General features: G+C 49.2%; 1 protein-coding gene across 1 annotated transcript in view; it reads right to left on the minus strand.

The window, feature by feature from the left end:
- Positions 1 to 4988, minus strand: part of GRIK3 (glutamate ionotropic receptor kainate type subunit 3) — a 253820-nt gene extending 248832 nt beyond the window's left edge. The window contains 1 exon segment of the mRNA XM_048500433.1: positions 4458 to 4988. Within this exon segment, the coding sequence (XP_048356390.1) occupies positions 4458 to 4587 (130 nt within the window). The 5' untranslated portion in view covers positions 4588 to 4988.
- Between the last annotated feature and the right edge of the window lie 14790 nt (positions 4989 to 19778).

A 19778-nucleotide genomic window follows, 5' to 3' on the forward strand; every position in this document is an offset into this window, starting at 1 on the left:
ACTCAGATTCCAGACCAACACAGAAAAGGCACAAATGAACACTGTACATTTGACATTAGTCAAATTATGACTGTGGGGGGCTGAAAGAAGAACAGAAAGCTGTTGAAATCCCCTTTGTCTTCATGAGGGAGGGAGGTTACAAATGATGCTCATAAAAGGAAACACCAAATAATAAGCCCTGAAAATAACAAGCCCACCCCCTGAAGGAAAGATAATTATGAATTGAATTTGTTCACACTAAATTTCTATCAAATAAATCAATGAATTATTTTATTTTGGCAGACTGCAACCGCCCACATTCCTCCGTGCTGCGCTCCTCACGGATTATCCCAACAATTCAGGGTGCGACCTCTTTGCTCCAACACAAATTAGCATCACTCGTCTCCTGTTTGTTTCAGAACTAGAATTGTGGTCCTCGGCCCAGCCCCACCCCCCAGCAAATATCGCCCACCCCCACCGTCTCCCCTTTTCCTTGTTTGGGATGCGGCAAACACACCCGTAAATACAAAATGCGTCCCTTCCTCCAATTACTCTACAAAGAAAACTGAAAGCCGGAGACACGGTCTTTGTATGCAGAAGAGACAGAAGGTCACAGTCAGAGCAAGTACTTGGGGGCTCCACGCTAAGACGTTCAGGCAAGCCGCCAAGGCCAAGTCCTGTGCTTTGGGTCCAGCCCAGCTTCCCCATTCAAGTCTGAGCCACAACAAAGGCAGCACAAGACAGCAAAGTGATGGGAGACTCATTGTGGAGCGTCGTCGTGTCCCGGGGAGACTTGGGCCGCACACAGAATGCAAACAGTCCATGAGAACGCAATGACGCTCTCGCAGTGATATCCAGATGACGAAGACACAAGGATGTGGCCTTTTTTAACCCCCTTCTCGGCAAATGTTTGCCCTGTTCCGGCAAAGCAGGATTTTAATCGAGGCTTCCTTGGGGTGAATTCTTCAACCTCACAATCAAAACGTCAAATATGACACCCAGAGATACAAATGAAAATACAGAGCTGTTTCCTTTTGGAAGGGTTTGCACATCCCTAGTGTTCTGATGTCATGAGCAGTGGTGGAGGAAACCAAGCCTTCCTGCTTTGCTTTTTGGCAAGGTTGAGAAAAAGGGAAGGCACAAAACATATTGATGGGCAAATACCGGATGCATTTGAGTCGAAATAAGTTTGCTTCGTGGGAAGAATCCGAGGACACTTCCAACTCAGAAAACCAGTTCAATCAGCAGAATTTGAAACTACTGGAAGCACCTCATTTACGCCAAGTGCTATCCATGCCAGTTAATTAAATTATTCCAGATTTACACCACAATACTCTGTTGCTTTGCTAGCGTCATTCTGATGACTAGCCACATTTGCACCAGTTACAGTAAATTGCACTAGAAAAAGATTACTTTCAGAATTACTTGACAGTCATTCTGGAAAACCTGAAGATGGGGAACAGTGCGGGGCATCCTGCTTCATTTGCATCCGTCGCAGGCAAAGGAATAAAATTCCCATTGGGAAAGAAATCAGTGTCCAAAAATAAAAATAAAAAACCCAACTTTTGGCTGCTGAGGGGAGCCGTGCGCTTCCCCCACCCTTCGATACCTGCAATCTCATCCTCAGAATTAAACCTTGTAACCATTTTACTAGGCAATTCCATCTAAAATCAAAAAGGCATCTTCTTCCCTTTCAAAGCGCTCTCCTGCCTCTCAGTTTATTGTACCAGATTTTTATATATTAACACTGAGTGACAAAGAAATTAAATTTAAAGAAGCCGGGAGGGAAACGTCGCTGCGTTCCCCAAAGGGGGATGGGGACGGTGTGGTCGGGGTTCGCGAGCTGTGGACTTGGTGCTAACCTGAAATTGCTGCCAGTTGCTACAAATTCTTTCCCGCTGTGTCTTTCCACCTTCCTCCTCTCATTTGGCATTTTTATAAAGGTTAAATTAGCAGACTTTCGCAGGGGGAAAGCAATCACTCAGACCTGACTGGTGTTGATTTTTTGCATATGCTAACAGGCGGGCTGCCCGCACCCGGCATCAACAGAACCTCTATTTGTGTCAGATTTGTGAAGCAAGAAGATACAAGGGATGATCCTTTTCCCAAGAACATCTTGGCAGTATGCCATGCACATTCAACAAGCAATGGCATAGGCGCACCTTCAGTAATCTACTACAAATGATCCATCGCCACAGGAAGTAAAGCACAAATGTTGGCAAGCTGTGGTGGTCGTCTCTGTAGTCTCCACAACTGCCTCCCCCATTATTCCATTCCTTGGGATGTGGAAGGCAGCTGAGCTTGCTACCTCCCCCCTTAATGGTTCTTTAAAGCACCAAAAAGGGGAAAACAGTGTCCCAGAGACACACATTTCTGACGGTGTCAGTGCAACAGTACCAAGCAGCCTCGGACAGACAATCTCACCGAGTTACGCGAAACCCACAGACAGAATTTCAATCCAAGTAAAACCCACAGCCAGAAATTATCAATGAAGGCTCCGAACACAGACTTGGGCATGCTCAAGTGAGCAGGCTTCCCCCTCAACAATGCGCATTAATTTCTGCTGTCGGCAGACAGTGAGAACCGTGGAACCTGTTTGACCGCGGAGCTCAACCCATGACGAAAAAAAGCCACAGTCAGAGCAAAAGAAAGCGACTGTTGACTTCCCGATCCACTCCCCCTCCACCATTTTGAAAGCACTGAAATCTGCAGTCTCCCCCCACCCCCCAGGGATCCAAAAGTCCGTCTCTCTCAGGCCACACAAGCAGATCACTTGGACAGTACCCGAGATGTGGCTAATCAAGTAGAATCCAGCAGCGTGCACAGACATGAGAAAGCGTGTGTCTTATTCTACAAGCATTGCCCCTTTCAACCTTTGGCAGACTAGTAGGAAGCTGATGGAAAACTGCGGCCCCATAGGCACAAACGGCCTGGAGAAGAAAGGAGAGCCCCCCCCCTGATATTTATACACCATCCTTTTGTTAACAATGCTGAACTTGATGAGCACGCCAGATTTGTCAGCATCATGATTTGCTGATAAATTTGGGGGAGAATCCAGAGCTCACACTGCAGAGACATCCACAGACTCCCAGCACCACGTGGGCATTACAGGCCAAGCAAGGGCTGCCACCCCACCCCCCACCCCCACCCCCTGCCACAATCACGGGGGTTCTCCCTGGAGCTTCAAGAAACCTGCAAACCAGTTTTACAGCCGGGCATGATCAGAAAACTGTCCAACCAGGTTTGTGTCTAAAAGCATCCAACTCACAAGGGGGAGGGGGGGAAGGGAGAAGAGTGTCACTGGGCAAAATGTCTGGCTTCCATTTGGGCAGCAGTGGCAGTCAATGGGGCTTGCAGGGGAGAACTCCCCAAGTCGATGCCTCTCTTTGCCAGCAGGAAGGGGGAACATCTGGATTTGGTCCACCTCTGGCAAGGAAAGGTCTCTGCAAGGGATGCGGTTCATGCCCGCCACAAGGAGATTCTTAACCCCGTAACTTTCTGAAGTCAAAACAAAGACAGCTTTTTAGAGCGCAGAAATGTCAACCCCCTGGAACAGAAAGGGTGTGTGTGTGTGTTGGTTTTTGTTAAGGCACCAGACCTCTGTCACTTTTATCCCTGACTTTGTGGCGTGTTAAACTCTGCCCGAGCCTCCTATTTCTTTAACGAAACAAAGCGACGGCGTGGCTTTGGCTGCAATTGAGAAATAGCAAGCTGGCAGCCGGCTCTGCCTCACCTGCAACTCCAGAGGCCACAATCCAGGCCAAACACGCCCAGAAACTCTCCCGCAGAGGCATCAGCAACTCCTTGCCGAGCAAAAGCATCCAAACGCCCATCTCTCGTCTGCACCCAGATTTCCAGCTAGAAATCCAGGCGTCTAACCAAATCCCCGGTCCACAACATCCCCCGAGCGCCGCCACGGCTGGCCTAGAGCATCCCCAAGGGGGATAAGCCGGCACCTGCCCCAAACCTGCCGAGCAGAAGCATTTGCAAACGAGCCGGGCAAAGTTTGCTCCTCTCTTCCCAAGCGCAAGGAAACGAGAAGGACGGGCAAAGGAGCGCTTCCTCGCCACGGCCCCGCTGACCTTCTCAGCGCAACGAGCCCCGCACCAACGCGCTTAAGGGGGGGGGAGCAGCGGCGACCCCCGCAACCCCTAACGGCAACCCGACCCCCGCTGTGGGTCACTGCGCTCCGAGATAACCCCTGCGCCCTCCCCTTCCCGCTGCTTTACGCGCGCCGTTGCGCCGCGTTGGCCTTTTGCGCACCCTAACAAAAAAAAATCCGCTCAACTCTTTGCAAAATCAGGTCCGCGCTTTGGACGCCCCCTGCGCGCCGCGACCTCCCTCCCGCAAGCCCCGCGGCCCCTTCGAAGGTCGCTCCCTCTCCCGCCACCGGCGAGGGGCAGAAGCCCGGGCCGCCGGTCCTCTGGCCAAGCGGGGCCCCCCTCCCCGCGCCCCACCGCCGCGCCCCGCTTGCTCACCGATGCGGATGACATGGGGCATCCCGTGGCAGGAGGAGGGCAGCCAGACGAGCCAGACGAAGGCTCCGACGGCGCAGGACTCGGCCAGCAGCAGCAGCAGCGAGCGCGGGACGCGGCAGCAGGTCAGCATCCTGGGCGGGCGGGCGGGCGAGGCGCGCCAAAGCCCCAGCCCAGCTCCGCTCCTCCGGCTCGGGCTCCGGCGCCCGCTACAGCTCCGGCTCCAGGGCTGAGCGCCCGGCGGCGGCGGCGGCGCACGGCGGCGAGGGCGCGTCCCACTCCGGGCTGCCTGCGCCAGGCGCAGCGGGGAACATCGTACTGGCTCCCGCCGCAGCAGCAGCGGCAGCAGCGAGAGAGAGAGAGCGAGAGGACGAGCGGGACCGGGAGCCGCCGCCCCTCCTGCCCTGCTGCCACGCCCGGCTCGGGCTTCACCTGCCCCCCAAAGGCGACAGCCGCTCCTCGGCGGCTCCAGGCGCCGTCCCCGCCGCCGTCCGCTCTTTGCCTGCCCGGCTGGCTCCAAGCCCTGGCGTGGAGTGGTGCACACGCGTTCACACGCGCCGGGCGGGGGGGGGGGGGGGTGTAGCGCTGGGAAGAAGAAGCAGGCGAAGCCGGCCGGCCGCTCCGCGGGAAGGTCCTGGGACTCGAGCCTCCGACCAAGGCACGCCCTCCGCCCGGCAAAGCCCGCCCGCTAAACTTCGAGGGACGGGTTAGAGAAGGGCGCTCTGCACATCCTCAGAGGCGCTCCCGCGCCGCTGCTCAAAACCCGCGATCGAGGGACGCGCGGCGAGGCCAACCCGGACCAGGAAGCCGAGGCCCGGTTCTCGTGGGGAGTTTAGGCGGCGCGAGAAGTCCCGCCGAGCATGTGCAGAGTGCTCTCCTGCTGTTCGCCGCCCCGCGGCTCCCTGTTTAACAGGATTCCGATTTCGCAGCGGCGGCCGGAGGAAGAGCGTCAGGGTGGAGCTGGGGGGCATCAGGAGCCAGGCATACGCTCGAGCCCCGAAGCGGGGGCACAGCACGCCCCCCCCCCCAGCAGAGGGATGAGGGTTGCTGGCTTCGTTGGCTCCGCCGCTGGGACCAAGGCTCCCTTCTGCTCAGGCCCTACGAAAGCCGCTGCCCACCCCCAACCCCCTGGGAAGAAACTCGGCCGGAAGGGTCGGGGAAAGGACTCCGTGGGCACGCTCGCTGTGCACTTCTCCGTGGCTGCCGCTAGAGGCGCTCGCCTTGAACCCCGGATTGGCTTTGAGGGGTCTGTAGAAATGGGAGCCGCATTTTGGTGGGAGGGGTGATATCGTACAGCTATAAATAAATTTCTGGGAGGTAAAAGTGAGGCAAATGGGACGGCGCCTTCCGAGTAGGACAGCTGGCGCCCCTGGAAGACTGTGGGGGTTTTCTCGCCAGAAGTTACCCCTGAGGCTTGGCTTGGATCCCAAGGAGATCACATTCTGCCTAATGCATTAATTGGAGCCGTGCTGGGCGGGCAGGAGGGCTGCTGAGAGGACTCCCCGCCCGCAAGCCAAAAAAAAAAAAAAAAAGTAAGGCAACTGGGTCTCCCTTCCCCTAGTCAGGTTTGACGCCCTCCAGCGTCTTTGGCACCCCCCAGCCCAAAGAAGCCTGTTTTTAGCCTCGGATGGTTACCGAGTTGCAGCCACAATCAAAGTGGGTAGCGACTGAAAGCGTGAAATTGCTGGGCAACTGCGAAATGAGTAAATTCGTTCCAGGCAGGAAGAATCATTAAGTTAATCAGATGTGATCATTCTGCATGTTAAAGGCCGGGCAGACCCACCCACCTGCTCCCGTAGTGAATTCCAGCGGATTGATTTGTTCTCTGCTCAGCATGGATCTGAAGCAAATTTGGCTAGACCCTAGTCCTTTCCGCACAAGTCAGTGAAAACATTTGTAAAGCATTTTCAACACACACACACCTTGGGATTATTCGCACTCAACCCCTTGAAATGATTCCTGGCCACCATCTTGTTCTTCCTTCCACAGTTTCTTGCTTCTCTGGATCCGGTGCTTCCAAATCTTGTGCTCTGATTCTTCATAGGTCGTGCACTTGAGGCTTCAAATATATCACCCCCACCCCCATTAAAAAAAACCCTGATGAAAATAAACTGGCAAGATGACGGAGCAAGCTCAGAAACTGGCACCAAGGAGGAAGTCCAAGGACTGCAGAGAGGCATGGGAAACATTTTAAAAAGACTGCACAGCAAGTGAAAACGTTTTGAAAACGTTTTTGGAAAACGTTTTCAAATAAAGAATTGCTAAAGTTGAAGATGCCTAAAAATGTTTTCAGACTGGAAATAAAAGGTTTGGGGCTAAAAATGTTGCTGAACTCCTCAGAGGAAACGTTTTTATTTCCTGCCTCAAAACATTTTATTTTTGGTTATGCAGAAAGGGCCACTGCGTATGCAGAGCCAAGGGGTCAGTGCCCCCTGCATGGCTCAGAACTGTAGCTGCTACTGTCAAATCAGAAACTTGAGATGAGGTTCAAGCTTATGGATCAGGCAGGGAAGAGAGATAGGAAATCTATTGGCCGATGTTTCTGCCTGGGCTGCCGTCTAATACATGCCAGTTCTGCAGCTGGGATTGATTTGACACATGCAATCTTTTGGGCATATTCTAGAACCCAGAATCTTCCCCCCCATCATTACACTGTTGATGTGTGAACCCTTTCTTACACTGCCGTCATGGGTTTTTGGCACACCTCCGTTGCATGCACACAGAGTATGCAATCCCCCAGCCTCCTGACTCACGCCATTGCCATTTTGTGCAAATTGGGTAAGCGGTGTATGTTTTCAAGCTTCAGAACCTGGAACACAAACCTGTGTACATCTGTGCTGTCAAGTCACAATAAACGTATGGCAAACCCAGCAAGGGGCTTTCAAGGCAAGTGAGAAGCAGAGGTGGTTTGCCATGGCCTTCACAATCTCGGAGCATCGTCAGTGTAATGATGAAGAAAGGGCTCTGAGTTCTGGTATATGCTCAAGTGCCACAAGTCCTTGAAGGATGGGCCCAGTCTCAGCTACAGAACTGACAGGTTTTAGACAGTGGTTCATGCAGCAGCACTAGCCGCGAGCTTACCTTTCTCTCTACCTTGCCTGATCCATGAGCTTGAACTTCTCCGCGGTTTCTGATTTGACAGTAGCAGCTACAGCATCCTAACAAGAGAAGTGATGCTTGTGCTACTCGATGAGCAGCCACAGATCTGAGAGGTCAAGTGGCCACTGACCCCTTGGTTCCATGGTCTGGTAAGCCCTTTTAGAGATTTAATGGCAAGAGTAGAAATGTCCTTGCTGTATCTTTCAAGTGCTCACAAGCAAAGAATGGGACCATGCCTATGGGCTCAATCCCCAACTTCTGCCTCTACAGTTCAACACATACCCATTACCCAACAGGCTCTGCCACACAATTGGAAGTGCTGCAAAAATCAGCAGTGGCGAATGGCCCTAGGGAATGGGGTACTCCATGTCCCTGGGCACATGTCTTTTGGTCACATGGGGGGCGCCAGATGACTCCCACATTACCAAATGGGCAGCACCTCTTCCCTGCCTGCAAGCCGGGCGTGAGTTTCCCTCGCACCAGGCTTCCAGGCAGTGAAGAGGGGCTGGAGCCCAACTCACAAATGAGTGGGGCTTACTCACAAGTAAGCAGGGCTCTGCATGCAGGGGGGCACCCGGAGGGGTTTTTGTCTCCCAGCACCATTTGGCCCTAGTACGCCTCTGAAAATCAGGGTTCCAGTCCTAGGCAAGGCAGCCCATGTTCAAGACTTATGTGCAGCGCTTTCTAATGCCCATGCAAGTCTTAACTGTAGTTTGCTTTCCTAGCAATGAAAGGATACATGTGCATTTTAAAAAATCTCATTTTTTAAACACAGCCATACTAGATCAGACCAAAGGCCCACCAAACCCAGCATTTTGTTTATCCAGCAACTAACCAGTGAAGCCCACATGCAGAATAACTGTAATAGCATCCTCTGTCCTGTGCTCCGTGGCAATCAGTACAAAGAAGCATACTGTGGCTGGTACTGGAGGAAGAAGAGAGCTATCAAAACTAAGAACTACTGATAGTCTTGTGCTCCATGAATTTGTGCACTCCCCTTTTACAATCTTCAAAGGAGCCTTTCTGATTATTACCAAGCATTTTTATTTTCTGGGGTGCTGTGTGGTTTCCGGGCTGTATGGCCGTGTTCTAGCAGCATTCTCTCCTGACGTTTCACCTGCCTCTGTGGCTGGCATCTTCAGAGGATCTGAAGATGCCAGCCACAGATGCAGGCAAAACGTCAGGAGAGAATGCTGCTAGAACATGGCCACACAGCCCAGAAACCACACAGCACCCCAGTGATTCCAGCCATGAAAGCCTTCGACATTTTTATTTTCCTTCTTCATCTCCTATTTCTTACTGTTTGGGGACCGAACTGCTACTGGTCCAAGGAGGAGCTAGGTGCATCGGATGAGAATGGTATTCTCACCACTGGAGCCTTGAATCTTTTTTTCTAGTCTAGCCTTTGGGCAGCTTGGGAAATGCAGTCTCCTGCGGTTTGATATTATGAAGAGAGAGTCTCTTCCCGCAGACATATATGAAACAGTAGCTGAAGTTCAAACCTTCAGCCAACACAATGTGGAGAAAGAAGGAGGAGAACTTGAACTCTAAACCAGGCAACAAGGCAGTGCTTTAAGGAAGAGAAATGAATATTAGCAAGAGTTTGCTTTCATATTTGTTTCTATTATAATTGACATAGAAATAAGGACAGTTGCCTTTAAATACTGCCCTGGCAACTTTGGGTCTTTGCAATTAAGGCTTCAGTTGTTGCTGTTTTAAAAAATCATTTTAGGCAGGTGATCCCAAAACCTGGCCAAGTGGGTTGGTTGTCATCCCTAATGGGTGTCAGTGTAAGATATAATGTGCAAACATACCCATATATGCACTGTATGTTCAAGGACTCCATTCATAACAGAGCAAATACCAGGATGCAATATGTATCCTCTCCGCGAGCATTTCATGTTCTTGCATCTGGGAGCAAAAAGGGTAGATTTATTGGTAGACTTGTTCCTATTAATTTCAACGCCAGCGTTCCCAAGTACAAAGGAAAACTGCTTACGAGAGAGGACAAACGTTGAAACATTTTATTAATCTCAAGAGAGATGGAAAGGGGGAAATTGCTGATGGGTCAGGGTATTTTCAAGCCCAAATCAAAATAGTACTTGAAAGATGAGCTGCTCAGAAAGAGGTGTGAAATAAGCAGTTTTGTCTCGGGGAAAATTTTAGTTTTCAACAGTAATGAAGACAAAAGAAGGGGTTTTCTAAAATAAAAGGGGAAGTGGGTAAAATGGTTCTTGGCTGGATTAGATACAGCCGCTTGCGTTTTGTTTAAATTTATATGCATCAGGTATAATACAGCCACAATCAGTGTGAGTTATGAGACCCTGTGTACACATTACAGAGATTCATATGCTGGAGTTTCAAAAACCACCAAGTAAATACGCCCAGGATTTGGCAAGGATAGATTTCTCAGTCTGGAGTGCCCTCTACTGAAACGCTCCCAATGTCTTCACATTTGATAGCTGGAAGGTTGAGCGATTAGAATGCTAAACCAAATTTATTCCATCAGCCGCATTCCCCTGACCAAATTCATGCCTCTTGCCCTGTTGACAGCCCCAAACCACGTTAAAATATCAGAGAAGTGGGGATAAAACTATATAGAATATTTACTTTAAAAAAAACTTTCTTGTGTATAAACCATAGGCATCTTGGGGGAAGAGGGGTGAATTTGGCATTTTATTCTATTAATTTTTAATTGTTACTTGTAAGCTGTCTTGAACCACAAGGGAAGGTGAGGTATGAATATTTGAATAAAATAATTCAAGCCAGTGTTGAGAGTTTTTGTTGCCTTAAAAGAATATTAAAGACTATTAAATCCTATTTTTAAATGTAGCTTCTAAGGAACCAGACCGTAAAATGCTCTCTCTGCTCACCGCCAAAATAAATGGGAATAAAGTGTGATATGACCGCAGTGATCCATGCTCTAACAACATCCAAGTTAGATTACTGTAATGCTCTCTATGTGGGGCTGTGTTCAGAAACTGTAATTGGTTCAAAATGCTGCAGTCAGGGAGTTTGCTGCAGTTTGGGGTTGTTTCCAGGGACTACATCACACCTGTACTGAAAAATCTGCTCTGGTTGCCCATCTGTTTCTGGACATAATTCCAGGTACTGGTTCTTACTTTTAAGGCCCTTTGTGGCTTGGAGCCAGGGTACCTGAAGGACTGTCTCCTCCTGTACTGTCTGCCTTTCAAGCTCTGCTCACTGTGCCCCCAACTTTAGAGGTGACATCGGTGGCAACCAAACACAGGGCCTTTTCTGTGGTGGCACCTCACTTTGGAACACTTTCTCCTTCAAGGCTTGCCTGGCATCGACTTTACTTTCTTTAAGGCACCAAGCCAAAACACATCTTTTTACCCAGGCTTTTAATTAGGATCTGTGGCTTCTGTTTTATGGATCGTTTTTAGTGCTACTTATGTCAAGTGGCTTCTGTTTTTAATGGCTTATTCGTTTTTAATGACTTGTTTATTTTAATGGCTTTTTGTATAGTGTTTTTTATTGTAAGCTGCCTCAACCAGGACTCTGAATAAATAAAGGTTTGCTGTAGAAAGCATTACAAAATGCGGCCTGCAGTTAGGCCAACCCTGGGAAACAGGGACAGAGTTGTAGCCCTCCCTTGCCTCCAGTCGTCCCTCCCAACTAGCCACTTGTCCCTCTTAATGAGCCAGGGTGGTGTAGTGGTTAAGAGCAGGTGGATTCTAATCTGGAGAACAGGGTTTGCTTCCCCACTCCTCTTCCTGAGTGATGGAGGCTTATCTGGTGAACCAGATGTGTTTCCACACTACTACATTCCTGCTGGGTAACCTTGGGATAGTCACAATTCTTGGGAACTCTCTCAGTTCCACCTACCTCACAAGGTGTCTGTTGTGGGGAGAGGAAGGGAAAGGAGCTTGAGTCTCCTTACAGGAGAGAAAGGTGGTGTATAAATCCAAACTTCTTCTTCTTCTCTCTTTCTCTCCCTCCCTCCCTCCTTCTCCCTCCCTCCCTCCCTCCCTCCCTCCCTCCTCCTCCCTTCTTTCTTCTTTCTTCTTCTTCTTCTTCTCTCTTCTCTCTTCTTCTTCTTCTTCTTCAGCTATCTCTCTTCTTCTTCTTCTTCTTTCTTTCTTCTTTCTTCTTTCTTCTTGTGGCCTTCTTCTTCTTTCTTCTCTTCTCCTTCATCCTCCTATGTCCCATCATCCCTGCTCCTTGGATACTGTGCAAATTCCTCCTAGTCAAAGGCTGAGAGGCAAAGGCTGTGAAATTGGTGTGTGTTGAGCAAAAAGATTAAATTCTGCCACTGAATTCTAGCAAGCATCTAGCCTTTGGGTCAAAAATATGGGCGGGGGGGGGGAGGTCTTAACACTTAGTCACTTTTTTGGAACCATAAAATGGAGCTCACCCTCACCTGGCTGTTAGATTTCTTATGTCATGAATACTAACAGATCACCACAAGATCGAACATTCAGTATAAGAGTGAATATTTATATAATCTGGGTTAAGATGAAAGGTTAGTTGTTTCATGTTTTGTTCCATGGAAATGCAACACGTTAGAAGGAAAAGAGGTGAAAGATTGCTTTGTGCCCCACCCCATAGTTCTAGAGAGTGGGGAAAATCCCTCAGGGCCTAAGCAGGCATTGTATTTGTCTTCACTCACAGCTCACATGTAATGCCATGTTCTGCTAATGAAGCTGGACAGTGCCTGTGGGTACTGGGCATGATCTTGCAAGGAAGCAGCAGGTGATGGTCAATGACACGTAAAACTCATCAGATGGAGCAGGGGAGAGAGGTCTGGGATATAGGCTGCTAAGTGGCTCTCGGTGCAAAGGCAGATAAGGGATCTTGGGTCTAAGAATACTTCCAAGCATGTGTGGGGAAACACTGGCCCCTTCCACACAGGTCAATAAACGTGGACTAACCACGGTATAAAACCAATGTTGGGGGGGAGGGACTTCACACAGATCCCACTCCTAATGCAGGATCTGTGTGAAGTTCCCCCCAACACAGGTTTTTCAAGAATCACATGATCAGTGATTCTTTAGTTTTAACATGGAATGCAGGCATGGCCAAGCGAATGGCTGCCCCGGGAAGCACGTTACTCAGCCATGCTTCCCTTTTTTTTTCAGTACCCACCTCTCTGCTGCATAGCTATGGAGGGGCACAAGGATGACAGCATGGCTGTGGAGGTCTATGCCTTCCAGGCTTCCTAGCTACGCAGCGGAGGGAGTGCGATGGCATGACAGCAACCCGCATTGCCTCCGCGGGCTCCGTTCACTGCCTGCACGGAGGCATACGAACACCTCGACAGCAACACGGGTTGCTTAACCCCAACTGCAACCCACTGTACTTTGCCCACTGCACTTTAACTCTGCATTAGGTGAAGCAATACTTCCTTTTGACTGTTTTGAATCTCTCACCCTTCAGTTTCAGCAGACGACCCCATGTTCTAGTACTGTGAGAGGGGGAGAAAAGTTTCTCCCTGTCCACTCTCTCCACACCATTCATAATTTTATAGATCTGTATCATGTCTTTCCTTACCCACCTTTTTCCTAAGCTAAACAGCCCTGAGCTTTTTAACTGCTCCTCATAGGGCATTTGCTCTAGCCCCCTGATCACTTTGGGTTGCTCTTTTCTGCACCGTCTTAAGCTCTGCAATGTCACTTTTTAGGTGTGGTAGTAACCAGAACTGTACCCAGTATTCCAAGTGTGATCTCTCCATAGATTTATATAAGGGCAGTATGATAGTAGCAACTTGATTCTCTATTCCTTGTCTAATTATGACCAGCATGGAATTTGCCTGTTCCACATCAACCACACACTGGTTTGACATTTTCATCGAGCTATCCACTATCACCCCCAAATCGCTGTCTTTGTCATTGCCAGCACTGATTTCATTTGTATATATGAGAAGTTGGGATTTTTTTGCCCCAATATGCATCACTTTACCCTTGGACATATTGAACCTCATTTGCTATTTTAATGCCCATCCCTCTAGTTTGGAGATATCTTTTTTGGAGTTATTCACAACCTGTCTTTGTTTTAACCACTCTAAATAATTGGGTGTCATCTGCCAACTTGGTCACCTAGCTGTCCTCCCCCAACTCCAGGTTATGGATGAACAGGTTGAAAACTGCCAGTCCCAACACAGATCCCTGATGGACCCCATTGCTAACATCCTTCCATTGTGAGAGCTGACCATTTATTCTTGCCCTCTCTTTCCTTTTTAGCCGACTGCTTGTCCTCTTATCCCATGAGCGTGAGGTCTGCTTAGCAGACTTTGGTGAGGGACTTTGTCAAAAGCCTTCGGAAATCCAAATACGCAATGTCCACAGGCTCATTCCTGTCCACAGGCATACTGACGCTTCCCAAAATACCTTTAAAGGGTTACTGAGATAGGAACCACCTTTGAAGGAACCATGTCATTTTCTGCTCAACAGGGTTTGTTGCTTGACAGTTCTATCCTAAATATCCTAAATAACACTTTCCATCAATTTGCCTGGAACACACATTAAGCTAACTGGCCTGTAATTTCCTGGTTCCCCCCCCCCCCCCGCCCCCAGAACCCTTTTTATAAATGGGTGTCATATTGGTGATTCTCCAGTCCTTTGGTACAGAGGCCCCTTCTGCACATGCAGAATAATGCACTTTCAATCCGCTTTCAATGCACTTTGAAGCTGGATTTTACTGTGCAGAATAGCAAAATCCACTTTCAAACAATTGTGAAAGTGGGTTGAAAGTGCATTGTTCTGCAGGTCTGGAAGGGGCCAGAGACTGACTTTCGGGACGTGTTACATATTATTGTTAGAAGTTCAGCAATTTCCTGTTTGAGTTCTTGAAGACCTCTAGGATGAATACCATCTCGTCCCAGTGACTTGTGAGCTTGCCGTTTGCCTGTATGTTCTAGAACTTCTTGCCTTGTCACCACAATTTGCCCCAGTTCCTCATTCCCTCCTCCTCAAAACATCTGTGTTCAAGAAAAGGTTATCTGCCCTATATCTGCAACAGTGAAGACAGATGAGAAGAATTCATTTAGTTTTTTAGCAATTGCTTAATCCTCCCTTAGGCCCCTTCCGCACATGCAGAATGATGCACTTTCAATCCACTTTCATAATTATTTGCAACTGGATTTTGCTATTTCGCACAGTAAAATCCAGCTGCAAGGTGCATTGAAAGTGGATTATTCTGCATGTGCGGAAGGGGCCTTAGTGTTCCTTTATTCCCATTGTCATCTAGTGGTCCAACTGCTTCCCTAGCTGGTTTCCTGTTCCTAATGTAACCATAGTTTTCCTTATTGTTGGTCTTGATATGTTTAGCAATATGTCCTTCAAAAAAATTTTTTTCATCTCTAATTGTCTGTTTGCATTCCCTTTGTGCAAGTTTCTGTTTGCTTTTGTTTGCCTCTTGGACAAACCTTCCAGTTTCTGAGGAGGAGGAGGAGGAGGAGAGTTTGGATTTATATCCCCCCTTTCTCTCCTGTAGGAGACACAAAGGGGCTTACAATCTCCTTGCCCTTCCCCCCTCACAACAAACACCCTGTGAGGTAGATGGGGCTGAGAGAGCTCCGAGAAGCTGTGTCTAGCCCAAGATCACCCAGCTGGCGGGTGTGGGAGTGTACAGGCTAATCTGAATTCCCCAGATAAGCCTCCACAGCTCAGGTGGCAGAGCGGAGAATCAAACCCGGTTCTTCAAGTTTATACGTGTGGGTTCTCTTTGCTTTCAGCGTACATTCCGTAGAGTTTTTCCCCTGAACACATGGATTCCCTCCTCTTCAGAACTTGCTGCTCTTTCACTTCTGTGATTCCATGCATTCTGTGAATGTTCCCAAAGCACAACTTTTTTCCCCTCATGGGGAAAGCAAAGGCAATCCTGATGCGAAAACATTTGCCTCAGGTTTCAGGCGCCCATCCCCCAACTCCCTTCCCCCTTCATTCCCATTCTCCCACAACCTCCCTTTTCGGAGGTTGGAAAGCGTTGTGAGCTTCTATTCCTTTTTCTTAATTTCAGTGGCAAAGAGGGGGGCTTTTTACCAGATCTTTTTACTTGGGAGTAAGCCCTCAGGTTTAGTGGCCTTTAGCAGCAGCAGATTCTAAGCCTCCGTGGTGCTCACTTCCAAATAATTCCTCTCCCCACCCCTGGTTCTGTCCAGCAAAATCACTGGAGAAGCGGCAGCACAGAAAAGGCTAAATGTGGGCAAATCCAAGAATCCAGTCTTGGATCCCAGTTCCAAGCCTTATTCTCCAGTTCACCATTCCATCGATAGACTCTTGCCACTGTAATCATTTTTAAAAAAGGAATAGACTACTGGGGAAAGCTCCCAAACTTTCCAGCATGAGAAAATACTGGTAGCCACCCTGAGCCTGCAAGGAGCAGGCAACAACTAAAACTAACTAAACAACAAATAAACAAACAAACAAAGTGGTTCAATATGGCTACAATAATAATTAGACATTTCTAGTTAAAACCAGTGAAAAAACAAACCAAAAAGCTCCTGGGTGCAAAGGGATCTGACATATGGTTCTGGCTGCCTGTCTCTTTTCTGTCACACTTTTATCCCACCCTTCCTCAAAGGAATTCAAGGTGGTAGACACAACAACTCTGTGAAGTCGATTAGACAAAGAGAGCATGAGTCGCTAAAATCCACATACTGAGCTTCATGCTGGAATGGGGATTTCGTTCCATGTCCCCCTGGTCCTACCTAGACCAACTCTCTGACCACACCACATGGGCTCTCTGTTAACAGGGAAGAAGAGTAAGGCACTGGCTCAGAAACTGCTACTTCAACTAGAGATGGATGCATGGGCCGCTGGTGCCTGCTCTGGAATCTGGAGCTGTTACATAACTGAGCTGCATAAAATTGAAGTGTCACTATCACTAGTTCTAAAGGCAGGAGTCAGATCGCTCCACAGAACTGCAGAGACTGCTAGTTATATTCTGATGCAAATCCAGGTCCCGTCCCAGGCTTCACCCCTCAGGGGCTTTCAAAGGCCACCTTTGAAAGTACCTATAACCAGGTACTGCTGCTGTGCATTATAACTTCTGGGTGGGAAAAGGTTTTTGCAATGCAGAGTTTTGAATCTTCCAGGGTGGCTCAGGCCACTGACTGAGTTAGTCTTCCACACAGGGGTCCAAGCATTGTGCCTCATTAGGTGGGGGTAGGGGGACTCTGATCACATCCTCTCTGGGTCCTAGTTGCTGCCTGAGACTGATACAGATGAGCTCCCAAATGAGCTTGGCCTCCCAAATGAGACTTCAGTCCAGCTTGTTACCACAGAGCTGTGTGGCACTGCCGCAGTGGCGGAGCTACAAGGGAAAGGGGGTGTGCCGTGCACCAAGCGCACACGTGGGGGCATGGAAAATCACCCCAGGCCCCTCCCCTTCCTCCTGCCCCCTTCCCCCCCACCCATGGCACCCCCTTGCGGTGCCCCCCCCCATCCCCCTTCCCACACTTACCATAGTTCCTTTCCTTATCCTAAAACTTTTTCAGACTGAAAAAAAGGCCTGTTCACATTACAGGCTAAAAACGGCCTGAGGAACTACAGTTCCCATCAGGCTGTCTTTAAGCCTAAACTGTGAATAGGCCTTTTTTTCAGTCTGAAAAAGTTATAGGAAAAGGGAAGGAACTAAAGAAAGTGTGGGAAGGGGGGAAGGGGCACCACAGGGGGGCCATGGGGAGAGAAAATATAGACTGCGCACCAGGCGCAGTTTGGCTTAGCTATGCCTCTGCAGTGCCGGTTCCAAGCTTGGAGAAAGCCCTGGGCAGACAGTGCTCCTGGGCAGACAGGGGCTCCTTTTGGTCCACTATCAGACCTTCCTGAAGACTCCCTTTGTACCCCCCCTTCTTTATGTCACCCACCTAACTGCCTTCTCACAAGCAATACAACCATCTGTGTTCCCAGTCTCCTTCATCACATTCATACCCTTTCCCCAACCACCTGGCCATGCAGCTAATAGTGATAGCGGAGCCAGGAGGGGAGGAATCCTGGCATTCCTGGGAATACAGGTCTAAGACTAACTAAAACTGACATTGGAAAATTTATTCTGTCTTGTATTTGTTTAGGTAGGAACTGATTTGTATTAGGTAGAAATAGGATTTGTAAGTTTCCCTGTATTTGTGCTTGTATGGAACCTCCTTGGCCCAGGGCAGAGAGCCATCTCTGCCCCACCCTGGACTTCTATATCCCATTCATACGTGTAAAAGTCCCCTCGGATGCACGCGGACAAAGTGGGAAACCTTCAGCCGAAGCGCCAGTTGCCCTGCCTAATCTCGTCAGCAGGCAGGATAAGGGGACTCTACGTCATCGCTTTTGCTTCCCTGACCCCGGACAATCTGGAGAAAACTCCTTGTGTGTCCCCTCTCGCCAGTGGAACCGCACGTCATGCGCGCCTCGCCCCTGCTCTGGCAACTGCAAAGCTTGAGAAGAGGATGCCTATCGGACACTGATTGGTTCCTGCATGTTGCAAATGAATGATTGGTTGTTTTGAATGGTGGTGGGCTGTCTTTGATTCTCCCGGGCTCCCGACGGGAGAAAGTGTACTTAAGGTGTTGTAAGGCTGCTAGGCAGCGCAGTGTTTGTGCGGAAGGGAGGTGCTGACACTTAGGTCAGCATCTCAATAAATCTCTTTTATTTATCCAAGCCTTGTCGGGTCTTGCTTGGGTTCCTGGGCGCTGCCGAGAGCGGGATACCCTAGAGCAAGGAAAGTGTTACCCTGAGCAGCGCGGTAACAATAGTATGATTGCTGAGGTCACTGAGGAGTGCTGCCATTCAAAACCCAGGTGTATTTCCCCATCCATGTTGGGAAGCTGTAAGCATGAATAGTGGGGCACTTATATGTGAATGGGCAGGGAAGGCCACATGAGTTGGGTGATGATCAGCCACAGTGGGCCCTATCAGAAGCCCGTGGGCTTGGCATCTGCTTTTCCTCAGCACATGCTGGTGCCAGCCATGCTCTTTAGATGCTTCACAAGTCTCAGTATGGGTCTCATTTAGTCTCTATCCCTTCCCTCTCCCCACCCCAATAAACTCCTAACTAGCATGGCATAGTGGTTAAGAGAAGGTGCACTCTAAAATAGAGAACCGGTTTTGATTCCCCACTCTGCCACTTGAGCTGTGTAGGCTTATCTGGTGAACCAGATTAGCTTGTGTGCTCCAGTGCATTCCTGCTGGGTGACCTTGGGCTAGTCGCAGTTCTTCGGAGCTCTCTCAGCCCCACCCACCTCGAAGGGTGTTTGTTGTGGGGAGGGGGGAAGGGGGAAGGGAAAGGAGATTGTAAGCCCCTTTGAGTCTCCTTACAGGAGAGAAAGGGGGATACAAATCCAACTCTTCTTCTTGCCCAATTCAGGAATTTTTCCTTCTCCCAAATGCCAAAAGTTCTTAGACTAGACTGGCTGTTTCTTCCTTCACACAGCAACCCAAGAGCATCCCGCTTGTCTGGGAACTTGATTTGTAAGTCAAAAGAACAGCTCGTGCATTTTAAATATGCTGCTGCGATGCCTGCCCTTGCTGGACACATTTCAGTAGATTTGTCAGGGAAGCAAAAGCTGCTGTACAAAGTCATTACTGTACATCCAGAAAGAGAGGTAAAAAGCAACGCAGGAAAATATATGGGCAGACTCGGCTGCCCAGGATTTGCCCTTGAAAGAACTACAGCTGTACTCTGCTGTGTCAGTCGGAAATGAGCACGCTTCTCCAGCAAATGCTATCGCAAGAAAGCACAAGGGAACGTGCTGAGCCACTGAGAACCCGAGATGGCTCCACCCCGAGTGGAGATCGGAAATTCCTCCCCAAGAGAGGAGCCCGGTCAGCTCGACTGACTTGGGTCTGGAGACGCAATGGCTCCTAAGGGAGAGGATAATCAGCTGGGTCTCAACAGGGGTCATGGGGGAGAGAGACTGTTGTGAAATACAGACAGCCTCGTGGCTCTGTTTTCAGTGTTCAGTTTTGATCTGAAATGGCCCCAGGATATGTTATGTGCCCTCCCCAAGATGTGTCCTATAGCCAAATGAGTTTTCCCACTGGTGCAAACAGTTGCTCCCCATGGTTGTTTCAAGTCAGGGAAATGATGGGATGGAGGCAAAGGCTCCTTCTCCTCACTTGCTACAGTTTCAGTCCAAATCAGACCCCTGTAGAGCTTGGAACGGAGTTTCCTGCAGGGAACACCAGGTATACATCTGATCCAAAGCCCACAATGTGGACTTTATAACATGTCAGTTTGGTTCAGGGGGTCCAAATGGACTCTCAAAGGTGTAGC

This window comes from Sphaerodactylus townsendi, linkage group LG06 (assembly GCF_021028975.2).
Source record: "Sphaerodactylus townsendi isolate TG3544 linkage group LG06, MPM_Stown_v2.3, whole genome shotgun sequence".
Taxonomy (NCBI): domain Eukaryota; kingdom Metazoa; phylum Chordata; class Lepidosauria; order Squamata; family Sphaerodactylidae; genus Sphaerodactylus; species Sphaerodactylus townsendi.